Source organism: Phyllobates terribilis, unplaced genomic scaffold (genome assembly GCF_046119375.1).
Source record: "Phyllobates terribilis strain yellow unplaced genomic scaffold, ASM4611937v1 Scaffold_12__6_contigs__length_324123572, whole genome shotgun sequence".
Taxonomy (NCBI): domain Eukaryota; kingdom Metazoa; phylum Chordata; class Amphibia; order Anura; family Dendrobatidae; genus Phyllobates; species Phyllobates terribilis.
This window is the reverse complement of record NW_027362772.1, coordinates 63,174,316-63,193,188: the sequence shown is the minus strand read 5'-3', so window position 1 is coordinate 63,193,188 and position 18,873 is coordinate 63,174,316. Positions and strand designations below refer to the sequence as shown.

Sequence of the window (18,873 nt, the reverse complement as noted above, 5' to 3'; positions counted from 1 at the left end):
GCTTTAATGTATTTAACTTTCTTACTTATGACTGTTGTATACGAACTTCTGAATTGTAAAGTGCTGCGGAATATGTTGGCGCTATATAAATAAAGATTATTATTAATGTGTATGGGGGCCTCCCAATTCCTCCTCCAGTTGTCAAGGGAGTTTACAATGCACCATGTCCGATTTGTGCTTTGTGTTACCATTTTTCGAGACCCGTAATGTTTTTATGTTTCTGTTGATGGGGCTGAGTGAGGATTTTTTATTTTTTGTGCACTGAGCTGAAGTTTTTATTGAAACAAATTTCATGTAGATAAGATGCTTTGATTGACTATTTTTGCATTTTTTTCTCAGAGAGGTGAGTGACTAAAAAAACCTGTAATTGTCTTTCTTTTTACAGCATTTACCGATCAGGTTAATAAAATCTAGATTTTAATAGAGCGGACTTTTACGAACACGGCGATACCAAATATGTTTATTCTTTCCTTTATACTTAACACCCTTTATGACCTTAGAAGTATAGGTGCGTCCAAGGTCATCTCCCTGCATTTGATGCGGGCTATGTGATCGTGGGGCACCGATGGGTAGCCATGGCAGCTGGGGGTCTGCAGCGCAGAAGATCCCCGTGCCTGTCATTGTAAATCTCCTATGAACGCCAGCCTGAGGCCAGCATTCATAGATCGTGATTTATGCTGCAGCCCTGCTATATGTAGCACAGGCGATCACACGGTCACAGCTTCAAAAAAAGAACCTGTACATGTTTGGTATCTGTGCACTTGTATTGACCTGGAGAATCAAAATGTCTGGTCAGTTTTAGCATTTGGTGAACATGGTAAAAAAATATATATATTGTGGAATTGCACTTTTTTTTGCATTTTTTCCCGTTTTCCAGTACACTATATGGCAAAATCAATGGTGTCATTCAAAAGTACCAGACATCCCACAAACAAACAAGCCCTGATACGGCTATATTGACAGAAAAATAAAAAAGTTATGGCTCTGGGAAGGAGAGCAAAAAACGAAAATGGAAAATTGCAAGGTGGTGAAGGGGTTCATAAGGGAAAAGAGGGGTGATTTGAATATTTACATTGTTTTTTAGTAGCATTTCTGATCATTTGATCACTTGTGCTATATACCACAGTACATAGAGAAAACCTTCAATGGAGGCCTGAGATGTCAGCAACAGGGATCGATAGACCCGCAGCTGTCATACCAACTCATGAGTCCCCCGTGATCACATCACGAGAGGAAGGGTGGGTGATGGGAACTGGTGTGAGGCCTATTAAAATGCACCCGGCAGATTGATATTGGTGTTTAAAAAGTTAACAGCTCCATAATATTGCCGGTATTTGACCCCTCCACCCTTGCAGACCACCTTTCGGGATGTTAATTAACGTCCTATTATGGGAAGAGTTTAAATAACCCTGTAATTTTCCACAACCCGTTCCAGAAAATTCTCCAAGTCATATAATACGATGGTAAATTTGATTTGCTGACGAAGAATCTCAAGCCTACTGCCGTCTTAAGACTTGCGAAATAGGGAAAAAAAGACTCACAAAACAGGGTGAAGACTCGCGTAACAGGGTGAAGACCCGCGTAACAGGGTGAAGACCCGCGTAACAGGGTGAAGACTCGCGTACCAGGGTGAAGACCCGCGTAACAGGGTGAAGACCCGCGTAACAGGGTGAAGACCCGCGTAAGGCTATGTGCCCACGATGCAGAAATGCTGCATATTTTTTACGCTTCTCCCTGGCAGGAAAAACGCATGCGGATTCTACATGCGTTTTTCCCGCCAGGTAGAAGCGTTTGTAAAGCGTCTTTGCATGCATTTCTGCATGCGGGTTATCAAGCGCTTTTCCAAGCAATTTTAGCATCACTTGGAAAAGTGCTTGACAACTTGTTCACACTACACTGTGTTCCAAATTATTATGCAAATAATATTTTCTCAGATTTTCCCAAATTACCTATATGAATTGCAGTCATTGTAATTTTCCAGTCAAATAACTATTAGAGTACAATTGAAAGGTTTTTGTACAAACTGCCTATGATAACTATATTTTTAAAAAAATAAAAAACTCAAACTGCACTCAAAATGCATGTTCCAAATTATTATGCACAGCAGAGTTTTCAACCTTTTCATTTTAATAAAGAACAAAAAAATGGTCATTTTTGAAATTATAAGCATTAGCAGGTTATTACAAACTGAAATCAAACAGTTTTCAACTCAAAACTTTATTCTAGGTGATGTAACATTTGCACATAGGACCCCTTGTTCGAAAGGAGCTTCTGAACTCTCTCGTCCATTGAATTTGTCAGGTTTTGGATGGTTTCTGCTTTAATTGTTTTGCATGAGGACAGAATACCCTCCCAGAGCTGTTGCTTAGATGTGAACTGCCTCCCGCCATCATAGACACTCCTTTTGATGATGCTCCAGAGGTTCTCAATGGGGTTGAGGTCAGGGGAGCATGGGTGCCACACCATAAGTTTGTCCCCTGTTATGCCCATAGCAGCCAGAGATGCAGATGTGTTATGTGCAGCATGAGACGGTGCATTATCATGCATGAAAATGATCTCGATGGTCCAGATGGATGGAGTGGAGGATGGCTGGTTGATGGACACCCCATGCAAACACGGCTACGGCGCTAACAAGGAGGAGGTGGAGTAATGTTTTGGGCTGGAATCATGGGGAGAGAGATTGTCGGCCCTTTTAGGATCCCTGAAGGGGTAAAGATGAACTCCATAATGTATGTTGAGTTTCTCAAACAGCACTTCCTTCCATGGTTCAAGAAGAAGAACCGTGCATTCCACAGAAAGATCATTTTCATGCATGATAATGCCCCGTCTCATGCTGCACATAACACATCTGCATCTCTGGCTGCTATGGGCATAAAAGGGAACAAACTTATGGTGTGGCACCCATGCTCCCCTGACCTCAACCCCCTTGAGAACCTCTGGAGCATCATCAAAAGGAGTGTCTATGATGGCGGGAGGCAGTTCACATCTAAGCAACTGCTCTGGGAGGGTATTCTGTCCTCATGCAAAACAATTGAAGCAGAAACCATCCAAAACCTGACAAATTCAATGGACGAGAGAGTTCAGAAGCTCCTTTCGAACAAGCGGTCCTATGTGCAAATGTAACATCACCTAGAATAAAGTTTTGAGTTGAAAACTATTTGATTTCAGTTTGTAATAACCTGCTAATGCTTATAATTTCAAAAATGACCATTTTTTTGTTCTTTATTAAAATGAAAAGGTTGAAAACTCTGCTGTGCATAATAATTTGGAACATGCATTTTGAGTGCAGTTTGAGTTTTTTATTTTTTTAAAAATATACTGTTATCATAGGCAGTTTGTACAAAAAACTTTCAATTCTACTCTAATAGTTATTTGATTGGAAAATTACAATGACTGCAATTCATATAGGTAATTTGGGAAAATCTGAGAAAATATTATTTGCATAATAATTTGGAACACAGTGTATATAAATCCATGCAACCGGCATGGATTTATAGTAGTGTGACCAAGTTAGTTAAAAAAAAAAGAATAAAATAAAAAAGTTTATACTCACATTCCGGTGTCCTCCCGGTGTTCTCTCCGCCACGTCCGGTGTGTTGGGCGGCTCGCGGTGGTGTGAAGGACCTGCGGTGACGTCATTGAGCCATGTGATGGGTCACATGACTCTGTGACGTCATGGCAGGTCCTTCACAACAGCGGGAGCAATGCAAGAGAGCGGACGCGGCAGAGATAACACCGGGAGGACATTGGAAGGTGAGTATAAACTTTATTTTTGATTTTAAATTCTTTTTTTTTACAGTTTCTATGGTACCCAGGTCTGGAGGAGAGTCTCCTCTCCTCCAGACTTGTGTACCATCCGCACATTGAAACGCATATAATCCGTGAGTACAAATGTACTGACACAGATTATATGCGTCTCAATGCAAGTCAATGGCGGCGATTACGCTGCGTGTCTGCAAAATTAATGGACATGCTGCGGATTTTTGAGCGCAGCATAAACGCTGCGGAAAAATCCGCAGCATGGGCATTGACAGTGCGGCTTGTCATTGAGGACTATGGGGGGCGGATTACCATGCGTTTTTGAAGCGTTTATGCTGCGGAAATTCCGCAGCATATACGCTTGTAAAACGCTACGTGGGCACATACCCTAACGGGGTGAAGACCCGCGTAACAGGGTGAAGACTCGAGTACCAGGGTGAAGACCCGCGTACCAGGGTGAAGACCCGAGTAATAGGGAGAAGACCTGCGTAATAGGGTGAAGTGAAGACCCGCGTAATAGGGTGAAGTGAAGACCCGCATAATAGGGTGAAGACTCGTGAAATAAGGTGAAGACCTGCGTAATAGGGCGAAGACCCACATAATATGGGGAAGACCCGCATAATATGGGGAAGACCCGCATAATAGGGCGTAGACTTGTGACCTAGTGTGAAGACTCACGTAATAGGGTGAAGACTCGCAAAAGGCAAAAACTCTTATACTCTCCATAGCAACCGAGCATATCAGGCAGGTCATTACTGGTAAAACTGGTTTTAAAAGACAGTTTGTGGCAATATTATAATGGGTACACAGATACGAATCGAGGAAGACGGATTAGAGCGGTGATACAGAGAATAGCGACCTGCGGGACTCCTCCTGAGGCGACTGAACGCTCTTTCACGAAGCGCGCACTCTGTATATATTGCGTGACGTCACGGTTTCCATGGAGTGGGCGTGTCCGCTGCTCCAGCTTCCTGTCTCCCTGACCTCCTCCTTTCCCCAGCGAGTTTTGCTTCCGGTTCACAGGTGAGCACAGCTGCAGATAGCGGACTGAGGCGCAGGAGGTGAGTGCACGCTGCTGGCTGTTGTTTTCATGATGCTTTTCGTCATTTTTCAGGGATTTTTGTGCAGTCAGATTTAGTGCATTTAGGATTATCCCCGTGCATTTGTACAGCAGGCTTGGTCAGTGACTCTCCAGATGTGGAAGGACCATAAATACCAGCAAGCCTTGCAGAACACTGCACCCTATGGCACTGTATATTCTTTGTTGTTGATCTTAATTTTATTGCATGCTCAGGCTGGCTGGGCATGCTGGAATTTGTAGTGTATAAGGCATAATTTGCATTTTGTGCTTTTCTCATCGTTACCTTTTTGGTTGCCATGGACAACGCCGTCCATTGGTATTTGCACTAATTTACACCCCTCCCCCGGCAGTGTGGAATTTACTAAAGCGGGGCAAGGATCTCCAGCTGGGGTCCACAACCTTTCTCACTCCAGCCCCCTGTTCCAGTTTGAAGGCTAAATTCTCTGTGTACCCCCTTAATAAAATCATAATATTCCCTGTGCACCCTTATAAAATAATAGACCTGGTTCCCCCTATAAAATAATAATAGTCCTGATGCCGCCTTATAAAGAAATAATATTCCCGGTGTGCCCTTATAAAGAAATAATATTCCCGGTGTGCCCTTATAAAGAAATAATATTCCCGGTGCCCCCTTATAAAATAATAATAGACCCGGTGCCCCCTTATAAAATAATAATAGACCCGGTGCCCCCTTATAAAATAATAATATTCCCGGAGCCCCCTTATAAAATAATAATATTCCCCGTGTGCACTTATAAAATAGTAATAGACCCGGTGCCCCCTTATAAAGAAATAATATTCCCGGTGTGCCCTTATAAAATAATAATAGACCCGATGCCCCCTTATAAAGTAATGATAGCTCCGGTGCCTCCTTATAAAATAAGAATAGTCCTGCAGCCCCCTTATAAAGGGATGATAGCTCCAAAGGCCCCTTATAAAGTATCCGTGGCCCTGGTGACTGATGTTTCTATTAAATGTGAAACTATGAAGCTGAAGGTGACCAAACACCTTAAGTACCTTTCACCTTGAAACTTCCTGTTCTTACTTGTCCCCCCTAAAATCTACCATTGGAGCAGACACGTGACGCCGCCATTAGATGGTTGCCAAAATCAGCTTGTTCGGCCGCACTTTAAACCTAATAAGTTAAAGAGTAACTGTACTTTCAGAAAACTTTTAATATGTCATACTGGCGAGTCAGAAGTTTTTGATTAATGGGGATCTGGGACCTGAGACCCCCCAACCTGTCGATAAAACAAAAAAAACGCTGAAGATCTCTGGCAAGTGCTGCTCTCCAACAGTGATGACAGACCCTACAGGGCAGACTCACTCGGTTAAGCTGTTAGATTATTGATGAGCTTGTATCTGCAGTGCCGGTGAAATATATATCTACGGATCAATGCCGGGACCAGGCTGTCACGTCAGCACGCTCTACGTCCCCTCCATAGCGAGGGTAGTTTTAGGACTTTTAGACCATGTTCACACAGGTGCAGATGCACAGCAGATTTTCTGTCCAAAAATCCACAACCCATAACAGTACCAGAAAAGGTGGATCTGATTCTTCTCCATGTCATCACCAGGCTTAAAAATCACTCATGTGAAAAAATCCACTTGGAAATTAACCCCTGGTGCAGATTTTATGTCGGCTATGGAGGATGAAATCTGCAGCAAAAACTACAATTCTTTGAATGGCGGCGCTACTGGTGCTTGGACAGGGGGCCGCCCTGCAGGAGAAGAACATTACATTCACCCTTCATTCTCTAGTATCGATGGAGATCCCTGTAAAGCAATAGCTGGCATGTACAGAACAGACCTAAAGTTTGGACACACCTTCTCATTTAAAGATTTTTCTGTATTTTCATGACTATGAAAATTGTACATTCACACTGAAGGCATCAAAACTATGAATTAACACATGTGGAATTATATACTTAACACAAAAGTGTGAAACAACTGAAATTATATCTAATATTCTAGATTCTTCAAAGTAGCCACCTTTTGCTTTGATGACTGCTTTGCATACTCTTGGCATTCTCTTGATGAGCTTCAAGAGTTAGTCACCGGAAATGGTCTTCCAACAATCTTGAAGGAGTTCCCAGAGATGCTTAGCACTTGTTGGCCCTTTTGCCTTCACTCTGCGGTCCAGCTCACCCCAAACCATCTAGATTGGGTTGAGGTCTGGTGACTGTGGAGGCCAGGTCATCTGGCGTAGCACCCCATCATCACTCTTCTTCTTGGTCAAATAGCCCTTACACAGCCTGGAGGTGTGTTTGGGGTCATTGTCCTGTTGAAAAATAAATGATGGTTCAACTAAACGCAAACCGGATGGAATAGCATGCCGCTGCAAGATGCTGTGGTAGCCATGCTGGTTCACTATGCCTTCAATTTTGAATAAATCCCCAACAGTGTCACCAGCAAAGCACCATCACTCCTCCTCCTCCATGCTTCACGGTGGGAACCAGGCATGTAGAGTCCATCCGTTCACCTTTTCTGCGTCGCACAAAGACACGATGGTTGGAACCAAAGATCTCCTGTTTGGACTCATCAGACCAAAGCACAGATTTCCACTGGTCTAATGTCCATTCCTTGTGTTCTTTAGCCCAAACAAGTCTCTTCTGCTTGTTGCCTGTCCTTAGCAGTGGTTTCCTAGCAGCTATTTTACCATGAAGGCCTGCTGCACAAAGTCTCCTCTTAACAGTTGTTGTAGAGATGTGTCTGCTGCTAGAACTCTGTGTGGCATTGACCTGGTCTCTAATCTGAGCTGCTGGTGACTCGGATAAACTTATCCTCAGAAGCAGAGGTGACTCTTGGTCTTCCTTTCCTGGGGCGGTCCTCATGTGAGCCAGTTTCTTTGTAGCGCTTGATGGTTTTTGCAAATGCACTTGGGGACACTTTCAAAGTTTTCCCACTTTTTCGCACTGACTGACCTTCATTTCTTAAAGTAATGATGGCCACTCGTTTTTCTTTACTTAGCTGCTTTTTTCTTGCCATAATACAAATTCTAACAATCTATTCAGTAGGACTATCAGCTGTGTATCCACCAGACTTCTGCACAACACAACTGATGGTCCCAACCCCATTTATAAGGCAAGAAATCCCACTTATTAAACCTGACAGGGCACACCTGTGAAGTGAAAACCATTTCCGGTGACTACCTCTTGAAGCTCATCAAGAGAATGCCAAAGAGTGTACAAAGTAGTCATCAAAGCAAAAGGTGGCTACTTTGAAGAACCTAGAATATAAGACATATTTTCAGTTGTTTCACACTTTTTTGGTAAGTATATAATTCCACATGTGTTAATTCATAGTTTTGATGCCTTCAGTGTGAATGTACAATTTTCAAAGTCATGAAAATACAGAAAAATCTTTAAATGAGAAGGTGTGTCCAAACTTTTGGTCTGTACTGTATATCCTAGTGATGATGCGAATACCCCTTTAACTCTGTCGCCTCTGGTGAGGTTTGTACCCGTAGCCCCGGTTCTGTGAGGCCTTGATGAAGCATTGAGTTGCTGTGTTGTTCCTTGCACTCCTGTGGGGTGTAGCGGCTGGCACCATGTACCAGTCATTGCCGCTTCCTCTTGGAGATGACTTGTTATGATGTGACTTCTTATGAATCTGTAAATAATTAATTTCCATCTAAGACACAGATCATTACACTCGGCTTGTGTTGTGAATTAGTTACTATGTTAAAAGGATTTTACTTTGTGTATATTATTATACTTATTAAAGTGTATATTTATTAATATGTGCAAAGCTGTACTTATCCTGAGTTACATCCTGTATTATACTCCAGAGCTGCACTCACTATTCTGCAGGTGCAGTCAATGTGTACATACATTACATTACTGATCCTGAGTTACATCCTGTATTATACTCCAGATCTGCACTCACTATTCTGCTGGTGCAGTCACTGTGTACATACATTACATTACTGATCCTGAGTTACATCCTGTATTATACTCCAGAGCTGCACTCACTATTCTGCTGGTGCAGTCACTGTGTACATACATTACATTACTGATCCTGTGCTGATCCTGAGTTACATCCTGTATTATACTCCAGAGCTGCACTCACTATTCTGCTGGTGCAGTCACTGTGTACATACATTACATTACTGATCCTGTGCTGATCCTGAGTTACATCCTGTATTATACTCCAGAGCTGCACTCACTATTCTGCTGGTAAAATCACTATTCTGCAGGAGACTGGAAATGCAAATGATCACAGCCAGCAGAATAGTGAGTGCAGCTCTGGGGTATAATACATGATCAGTAATATAATCTATGTGCGTTTTCATCATTTTATTATTCTTTTCTTGATTACAGGTTCCCTCCCAGGAATGTTGGGCAGTAATGGGCGCCCCTGCCGGCTTCTGGGCATACGACTGGCACCTCTTCCTCCTGATATTATGTCAGGCAGGCATTGCTACATCCGGCGATTGTAAGGGGCATCGCACAGTGCTCCGCAGTCTGCCGGGATTTGTCAGTGATGGGCCAGGAAACTATTCTGTGAACGGCAACTGTGAATGGCTGATAGAAGGTGAGAAGAGGCATCCATATATAACAGCTCGGATCATCTCTTCCTCGGAGGTTCATGTGCTGCTTTCCTCCCGGCTGGTGGCACACAGTCTCCGGCTGGCGGCACACAGCAGTGCTCTCCATGGTGTGACCTGGGCCTCACATGGTGGTGAGCACGTTCGGGGTTTTCTACCATTCAGCCTTTATTCTTGTTCTTACTTGTAGCCCCGAACAGCCATTACCGTGTGCTGCTGCGATTCCTCTTTATGGACACAGAATGCACCTACGACTACCTGTTCGTCTACGATGGAGACTCGTACGGCGACCGCCTGCTGGCCAGCCTGAGTGGAAGCAGCTTGCCCCCGACCCTGGAGGCCACTTCTGGAAAGGTATGTGTGTGACTATCTCTCCCATACGATGTGTTGGGTATTGACTGCTGTCATCACTTCTGGCTCCAATTTAGGAATAAAGGATCAGGCATATTGAGATTCATTATGCCCAATCCTGTAGATTATTTCTTCTTTTTTTCCTGCACGCAACCACTTGCTTATATGCTAAAATTCTTGCGTCTTACATCTTATTCGGCTGTGGGTGAATTTCCTTGCAAAGTTTCTCTTGCAACCTTGTTTCTTGCAGATGCTCCTTCATCTCTTCAGCGATGCCAATTACAACCTGCTGGGGTTTAATGCCACGTATAGTTTCTCCTTGTGCCCGCAAGGTTGTTCTGGACATGGAATATGTCAGGAAAACAGCGAGTGTGACTGCGACCCTGGGTGGAGCGGAGTCGGATGTCAGATCCCGGATTGTAGCACGTACTGCCATGTGCACCACGGAACGTGTAACCAGGTACCATGGAGAAATTTATATGGGACCATAGCTCTCGTGCTGTTGGGAAACTACTTCTCCCAGGATGTCCTGGTTGTCGGGGCATGCTGGGAATTGTAGTTTTTACTATATAGGTGTCCGTGTTATTCCCTCTCTTTCAGGAAACTCAGCGCTGCATCTGTTTTCCTGGATACATCGGGGAACGTTGTGACTTATCACTGACTGACAACCAGGGCTCCGGGATGTGGTACAACGTGAGCAGTCAGGATCCGTCCTTTACACCCCGCACCGCGGCTGCCGGAGCCTTTCTCTCCCCGTCCAATGCGCTTTATATTTTTGGAGGTGAGGAGAATAGTTTTGAAGTTTCTCTGTTAGGGATGATGGTGGGTGTTGATTAGAGATGAGGGAATCGATTCTCAGGGCCATGGCCCAGTGGCCACATTTAGCAGTCCGTGGCCACTGAACCATGGTGGGCGGCAACATCAGTTCCTCTTTTGATTAGCCTGGCTGACACAACGTCATTGCTTCCGTGTAACACACACACACGTCGTTGCACCACACCGGCTATTCAGAAGAGCTGCCAGATGGTTCAGCTGGTATGAGGAGGGTAAAAGCGAGTCGGCAGGTAGGAAGTGGGTCGGCAGAGAGGAGGCAGGTCCGCCGATAGGAGACTGATAGGTGGTGGGTAAAGGCTGGTCGGCTGATAGGAGACGGGTAAAAGCGGGTCAGCTGCTAGGAGGCGGGTCGGCGGGTAAAAGCGAGTCAGCTGCTAGGAGGCGAGTTACCTGGTAGGAGGTGGGTAAAAGGCTGGTCGGCTGGTAGGAGGCGGGTTCTCTGATAGGAGGCGTGCAAAAGCGTGTCGGCTGGTAGGAGGCAAGTTGGCGTTGGCTGGTAGGCGGGTAAGCTGGTAGGAGGTGGGTCGGCGGAGAGGAGGCTAGTCCGCAGATAGGAGACCGTTAGGAGGCGGGTAAAAGCGGGTCAGCTGCTAGGAGGCAAGTTGGCTGATAGGAGGCGAGTTGGAAGGTAGGAGACGGGTCGGCTTATAAAAGCGGGTCAACTTTTTGGAGGCGAGTTGGCTGTAGGCGGCTCTGCTGGTAGGAGGCGGGTAAAAGCGGATCGGCTGGTAGGAGGCAAGTCGGAAGTTAGGAGATGGGTCGGCGGGTAAAAGCGGGTCAGCTTTTTGGAGGCGAGTTGGCTGTAGGCGGGTTGGCTGGTAGGAGGCTTGCAAAAGCGGGTCAGCTGGTAGGAGGCGAGTTGGCTGGTAGGCGGGTCAGCTGGTAGGAGGCGGGTAAAAGCTGGTTGGCAGGTAGGAGCTGGGTCGGCAGAGAGGAGGCGGGTCCGCAGATAAGAGACTGATAGGAGGTGGGTAAAAGGCTGGTAGGAGGCGAGTCCGATGGTAGGAGGCGGTAAAAGCAGGTCAGCTGCTAGGAGGCGAGTTGGTTGGTAGGTGGGACAGCTGGTAGGAGGCGTGTGGAGGCAGGTCGGCTGGTAGGAGACTGGTAGAAGGTGGGTAAAAGGCTGGTCGGCTGATAGGAGGCGGGTAAAAGCAGGTTGGCTGGTAGGCGGGTCGGCTGGTAGGAGGCGAGTCTGCAAATAGGAGGTGGTAAAAGGCAGGTCGGTGGGTAGGAGGCGGGTCATCAGGTAGGAGGCGGTTTGCAGGGTCCCATGCAGCGGTCACTGGACCACGGTCCTGTGAATGGATTCGCTCATCTACCAGTACTAATGTTAGTGGCGTCACTTTTTTTTCTACTTAGGTCTGGATCTGAATTCCGCTCTTCAGGACATGACCATTTACAACTTTACGTCAAATACATGGGAGAGAAAAAACTTTATTCCTAGTCCGGTACGTCTTTATTAGCCACGTGATGGTTCATTAAAATAGATCTTTCACCAGCAATATAAACCACGTACATTATTAAATGGACTGATGAGGCTGATGTACTTACTTGGAAAATTCATGCCAGAATAGCTTATTTGAATGCATTCTTATCTGATATTAAACCCTTCCTTATTTATGACGTACACTTATGTTGCTTGTTGGTACGGGTGTAGGGAGTAGGATCAAGTGCTGGCTGTGTTTCTACAGCAAGCACCTACGTATAACAGCAGCAATCGGAGCTAGCTCCAGTCGCTGATGACGCGTCCAGGCCTCGAGGACATCAATCAAGCTAAAGTAGTAGAAGCCTTACTCAGATCGGTGATAATGTGACCTTCACCCCTTCCCTAATCTTGAGTCCCCGTTTCCCGCAGGCTGCTCGGCATTCACACGTAGCAGTGGATTGGAATGGGACCTTGGTTTTATTTGGGGGGGAGCTACCTGGTGGGAGACTGACTAATGATACCTGGGTTTTCCTACCCCTGGAAGAGCGCTGGGTGGACTTGAGCCCGTACAGCACCCTGCACCCCCCTCCACTGGCTAATCATGCTGCTGCCACCGTGGATAACTGGTTGTATGTGTTTGGGGGTAAGTCTGTGTCCATTACTTATAAATGTTCTACTAACAATCAATATGCCTCATTTTCCTTTAGTTACTTTCTTTGTACTTCAGAGCTGCACTTGCTATTCTGCCGTTTATTATTGTCAGATAAGCCCAACAGCTTAGTTTGAATTATATGGAGCTATTCAGTTTTTTTTGTGTAAGACCGGATTACTAATTAGTGAGTGCAGCTCTGGGGTATAATACAGAATGTAACTCAAGATCAGTAATGTAATGTATGTACACAGTGACTGCACCAGCAGAATAGTGAGTGCAGCTCTGGAGTATAATACAGGATGTAACTCAGGATCAGTACAGGATCAGTAATGTAATGTATGTACACAGTGACTGCACCAGCAGAATAGTGAGTGCAGCTCTGGAGTATAATACAGGATGTAACTCAGGATCAGTAATGTAATGTATGTACACAGTGACTGCACCAGCAGAATAGTGAGTGCAGCTCTGGAGTATAATACAGGATGTAACTCAGGATCAGTACAGGATCAGTAATGTAATGTATGTACACAGTGACTGCACCAGCAGAATAGTGAGTGCAGCTCTGGGGTATAATACAGGATGTAACTCAGGATCAGTACAAGATCAGTAATGTAATATATGTACACAGTGACTCCACCAGCAGAATAGTGAGTACAGCTCTGGAGTATAATACAGGATGTAACGCAGGATCAGTAATGTAATGTATGTACACAGTGACTGCACCAGCAGAATAGTGAGTGCAGCTCTGGAGTATAATACAGGATGTAACTCAGGATCAGTACAGGATCAGTAATGTAATGTATGTATACAGTGACTCCACCAGCAGAATAGTGAGTGCAGCTCTGGAGTATAATACAGTATTAGTCATGCAATATACTTTATATTTGCTCCAAAGTCTCAAATCCAAAACCTTACAGTTTTGTTTCAGTTTTTTTTTCCATTAAATATTTTTTTTCTCAGGACGCACGTCTCGGGATGTTTTTTCCTCTAAGATGTACCGTTTTAACCTTCACTCGTGGGAATGGGAGGAAGTGCTGCCCGCTGGAGGGAAGCCCCCTGCAGCCGCTGGCCATTCCATGGTGTTTCATGCTGCGTCCCGATCTCTGTTGGTGTACGGTGGACACCGGCCGTCCACAGCACGGTAAGAGCCACTCATCTTTTAATTGAAAGCGGACAAGAGCACCGCTGTGCGGGAAAATCTATGACCGAGATGTGCGTATTAGGAGGGGTCTCGGCGGTCAGTCTTCTATTACATCTACTATATAATATTCTTTGCGTTGCTTTTTTTACTTACCTTTGTCATACAGCACTGAATGTCTTTCCCTCCCCAGGTTCAGTATACGTGTGAACACTACAGATCTGTTTCATGTGGACTTAAATTACTGGACTACACTGAAGCCCCGTGAGGGGAACCGCGGGGGTCCTCGTGAGAGAGCCTTTCATAGCGCTGCCATCATAGGAAACTATATGGTGATATACGGTGCGCCTCCCCGGTTTATTCTCTCCGTTGTATAGATATATAAAATGCACATTTCTCTCTGCAGTCTTATGTAGGGATTGGTTATGGTCTGAGCTTTGGGACCCCCACTGACAGGACAAAGTTCCTTTTAGCTCCCTCTGTGCAGGTCAAATGTTATTTTGGGATTATCGGCATCCTGTATTATTCATCCCATCGCTTTTTGTGTTTGCAGGAGGCAACCTGCACATTCACTACCAGGAAGAGAAATGCTACGACCAAGAAATATTCTTCTACCATCTTGGCTGTCACCAGTGGATCCCCAGCAATACTCTGAGCCAGATTATGCCTCCTCATCACGGTGCGTATACCCGGCAATTGCTTCTACAGCGATGCCGTCACATCCCATAGAGACGAAGATATGGAGCTTATTGCTGCCACCACTAGGGGGAGCTAACCGAAGACGGATTAAACCTCATTGCGCTCCTGTGCATGTGCTGCTGTCAGTCACTGACGGTAGCACTTATATGGTTAAGTTGCCTGTATACTCACCCATCACTCATCCTCATGTCGCAATTTAGGGGGAGCAATCAGTAGCCATTAGAAAAGTAACAGGTCTCAGAAAATACCGATGCCAAGCTATTATTAATATTTAATATTATGTTATTATGTAATATTATATATTTTTTTATTATTTAGTATTGTATTACGCAAAATATTACATATATAAATAGTATTATTATTATTATTTTATATTTTATTTGTATTCAATATTATATAATATTTTATATATTTAATAAATTTTATCAATTAATATTTTTTAATATTAATCTTTTATTACTATGTATATTTAATATATAATTTAATATTATAAATTGTATTATTAATTTTATTTAATTTAAATTTAATATATTTTGTATTTAATACTAAATTATTACTACTTTGTATTAATATTTTGTATTAGTAAATATATTTTATATAATATAATTTTATTAATATTTTATATTTATTATTTTATTGGTATTGTGTATTATATATCATATAATTATTATATTAATATACTTGTTATTGTTATATAATTATTATATAAATTTATTAATTATTTATTATTGTTGTTATTATATATTTGTTAATACAAATTTCAGTTTTTTTTCTTAGCCACCAAAAAAAATAAATAAATATATATATATATATATATATATATATATATATATATATATATATATATATATATATATATATAATTTTTTAACTGCAAATTCAACAGCGTCCAACATCCAAAAATTAATAGTGGAATTGTGTTTTTTTTTTTTCTCTTGTAGGGCCGCAGACGGTGAGCGGTGGCCGCTACTCCCATGTAGCAGCTGTCATGAAAGGTGGAGTGTTGCTCGTGGCCGGAGGGTACAGCGGTACGCCACGTGGAGACCTCCTGGCCTATAAGGTGCCGGTGTCCGTGTACCAGCCCCCCGTGCAGGATGTGAGTATCCCGAGGAGGGTCAGCCTTGTTGTCTTCGCCCGTAGTGCCTATATGACATGTTTGTGCCCCCTGTTGCAGTACCACTTGGACTACTGCTCCATGTACACCGATGAGGCCATCTGCTCCAAGGATCCTGAGTGCACGTGGTGTCACACAAGCTGCCAGACCCCTCAGGCTAATAAAATCGTACGTGTGGTCACAGATCCAGCGCCCTCAAAATGCTTTATCTTTATTTATTTTGCTTTGGTTTTTTTTTAGCAATGCCCCGACAAGAGCTGCCTAGGACTGGCGCGCCTCCTCTCCGACTGCCAGTCCTGCCTGGTGTTCAGCAGCAACCTGACCACCTCGGCTCACATCCCCCGCACCTTTGGGTGGTGCGTCCAGAACGAGACTTGCATGGCCGTCTCTGGTGCGGGGTCTTTTATATCTTTTTACATCCCTGGATTGTTCCTGTTTTTTTTCATTAACTCATTTGTATCCTCTGCCTCCAGATCGCTCCGCCTGTCGGGTCGGGCAGATCTCGGGAACGTACGGCTGGTGGGGCAGCCAGAACACCTTCATCACGTCTCTGGATGGCTGTCGGACCAACAATTTTCTTCCTGGTCTTCACCTGATCACCTATCAGCAGCCGCGAAATGAGTCCCAACCAGACCGGGTACGTTTCCATTTCAGTATTTTTGGCTAAAAGTCATTTTTGCAATTAAAAATGTTGCACCGGCTTGAAGTTTACTGTCTTGTGGTCCTAATTCAGCTCAGAAATAAGAGATGTTACTAACTACACGTCAATCAGTCATACCGATCTCACTGACAGATTCTCAGTTAACTCATTCTGCAGCCAGTAATTTGCAGTGCAACATAGAGGATGTACAAAGGCAAATTTTTAATGAAACCCAATTCCAAAAATGATTTTTAGCCAAAAGTACATGCATTTAAGTAAAAAAAAAAAAAAAAAAAAAGGTTAACGCACCCTTTAAGTGATATGCCATCACTTTACTCTTTGCTTTGTCATTTTTTTTTACATTTCTCCTAAAGTAAATAAATGAACACATGCACAGAAAATTTGCATCAAATTCTAAATTTCTAATTTTTCAACCTTCTGTTCCTCAGGTGTCCATTGTGCGTAGTACGACCATCACCCTGAGCCCCAGCACGGAGATGGACGTGTCTCTGGTGTATAAAGGTTTCATATACCCCATGCTGAGCCAAAACTCTCCACCGGAACGTGTCTCTATATGGGCTCGCATCCAGCGGTTTTATGTCGTGGCCCGACTTGGGCGGTACCCAGGGACCATCTACCCTCTGGTAAGAATTAAGTAATGAAATACTGAGTTTACAGAATTGCCATTTTTTTCCCGACACTGCTCCCCACCTCCCCTCCAAAAAGTGCAATAAAAAATACCAATAAAAAGTCTCCATCGATGAGAAAATAGAAAAGTTATAGATCTCAGAAAATGCTGACACAAACCTATTATTATTTTATTATTTAATAATATATTATTTAATGATTTATTTTTTTAATTTATTATATATTATTATTATTTAATTATATATTATCTACTGATTTATTTCATGATTTATTATTAATTTAAATGTATTTAATATATTTGTTATTTAATAATATATTTTATATCTTAATTATGTAATTTTTTTGTATTATATTTAATTTTAATATATTGTTTAATTCTTTAACATTTTATTATATTTTACAATTATTATATTAATATTATATATTTTATTATCTTTACCATATTATATAATTATATTAATTTATTATTAAGTAGTGAAATACTGAGTTTGCATTTGATAAATTACTTTCTTTTCTTGGTGAAAAATATCCTGTGATTTTTGTGTGCACAGCTCCTATGCAGATCTATGTATCCCTCCGGTTACAGATGATAGTCGAACCTTCCATGTATTCCGGTCCACAGGTTACATGTTATCTCCTCCATCTGCCTGTAAGGAGAGCGAGCAGAGAGCGGAGTAACGTGTGGACTACACATGGTCGCATTAAAATGAAGGTGGCTCGCAGCACTCCAATTATGGACACTCGTAGAAGGGCACCAAGGTCAAAGTATTGACACACCCACAAAAGTCCTTGGCCAAGGAGTCCACTTGGAGAAAAACCTCAATAAAGAAAGGAAAATCAGTGAAAAAAAACTTAAAAGCTCCATTTATTCTGCCATAGATGCAACGTTTCAACCAGCCATAGGTCTTGTACTTGAAAAAGACCTATGGCTGATCGAAACGTTGCATCTATAGCAATATGAATGGAGCCTTGAATTTTTTTTCACCTGATTTTGGACGCTGTCTCCTTCCTTTATCGAGACTACACAGCGTCTGTCTGCATAGGAGCTGCATACACTAAAAATGTTCTTTGCTTATGTCTCCTGGGCTTGTTTGCTCTCGGCAGGAGGAGGTGGGACGCTGGTTTGTGCACCAGGATAAGGAGCGGCGGTCTCTGCAGCGGAATAGCGGGGAGCGGTTATTTCCTAACGCAGATCGGGGAAGCCGCTACGCCGTGCAGATTGAAGGGTTTCTCAACAACACGGGCATCGGACATACGAGCGAGCTCAGCCTGACGTGGGACCGCACCGGTGTACATGGCGGCAGTGTAAGTGATTAGGCTGGTGGTGACGGTCTCCTAAGAGGGACCTCAGGTCATGAACTGAGGTTCATGATCTGATGTCCCTCTTCGGAGACCCTCACTGATCCTAAAAATTAACACCTACGTCCCTGTTTTTTGGAGTGTGCAATTAGGCTGACCGCAGTGATCCGGGGAAAAACATGCTACAGCATTTCTGCGCCCCCTTTATTCCTGACCTCCATCAGAGTGGTGGTAGATCTTAGCATCAGTTTGGAAAACCGGGACTGTCCCGTATGACTGGGATATGCCAAAATTGGCCAACGCGATCCCAAAACACTAGGAGAGCGTTGACTACTTTGCCTCCAGCTTTTCCGGTGGCCTGTTACCTGTAACATCATGCACCATACTTTACATTTCCACTTTGTGCTCCTCTTCTCCTTTTGCTGCGCAGGAGATCTCCTTCCTTTTTTTGGAGCCCCATCGGTCTGAGAATTGCTACTACACGTCCTGTCTGGCCTGCCTTGCCGATCAGAGCTGCGGCTGGTGCTCTAAGACTCGAAGCTGTCACCACCGACTAGGAAGCGAATGGGCCAAGTTCTGCCATGATATCCCCTTAATCCTCTCACCGGGAAATTGTCAGCTGTGCGAGGAATACCGGGACTGCGAAGCCTGCAGCGAGGTGAGTGATAGCCCAGTGCTGCCAG

General features: G+C 43.7%; 1 protein-coding gene across 1 annotated transcript in view; it reads left to right on the top strand.

The window, feature by feature from the left end:
- Positions 1–4,738: 4,738 nt before the first annotated feature.
- Positions 4,739–18,873, top strand: part of MEGF8 (multiple EGF like domains 8) — a 35,818-nt gene continuing 21,683 nt past the window's right edge. Inside the window, exons 1-17 of the mRNA XM_073655852.1 lie at positions 4,739–4,820; positions 9,163–9,376; positions 9,580–9,743; positions 9,991–10,200; positions 10,341–10,521; positions 11,934–12,022; positions 12,430–12,643; positions 13,613–13,793; positions 13,984–14,132; positions 14,344–14,469; positions 15,431–15,585; positions 15,664–15,771; positions 15,844–15,994; positions 16,077–16,240; positions 16,693–16,887; positions 17,996–18,196; positions 18,621–18,848. Coding sequence (XP_073511953.1) covers positions 9,190–9,376; positions 9,580–9,743; positions 9,991–10,200; positions 10,341–10,521; positions 11,934–12,022; positions 12,430–12,643; positions 13,613–13,793; positions 13,984–14,132; positions 14,344–14,469; positions 15,431–15,585; positions 15,664–15,771; positions 15,844–15,994; positions 16,077–16,240; positions 16,693–16,887; positions 17,996–18,196; positions 18,621–18,848 — 2,703 coding nt within the window. The 5' untranslated portion in view covers positions 4,739–4,820; positions 9,163–9,189. The remainder of the gene's footprint in view (positions 4,821–9,162; positions 9,377–9,579; positions 9,744–9,990; positions 10,201–10,340; positions 10,522–11,933; positions 12,023–12,429; positions 12,644–13,612; positions 13,794–13,983; positions 14,133–14,343; positions 14,470–15,430; positions 15,586–15,663; positions 15,772–15,843; positions 15,995–16,076; positions 16,241–16,692; positions 16,888–17,995; positions 18,197–18,620; positions 18,849–18,873) is intronic.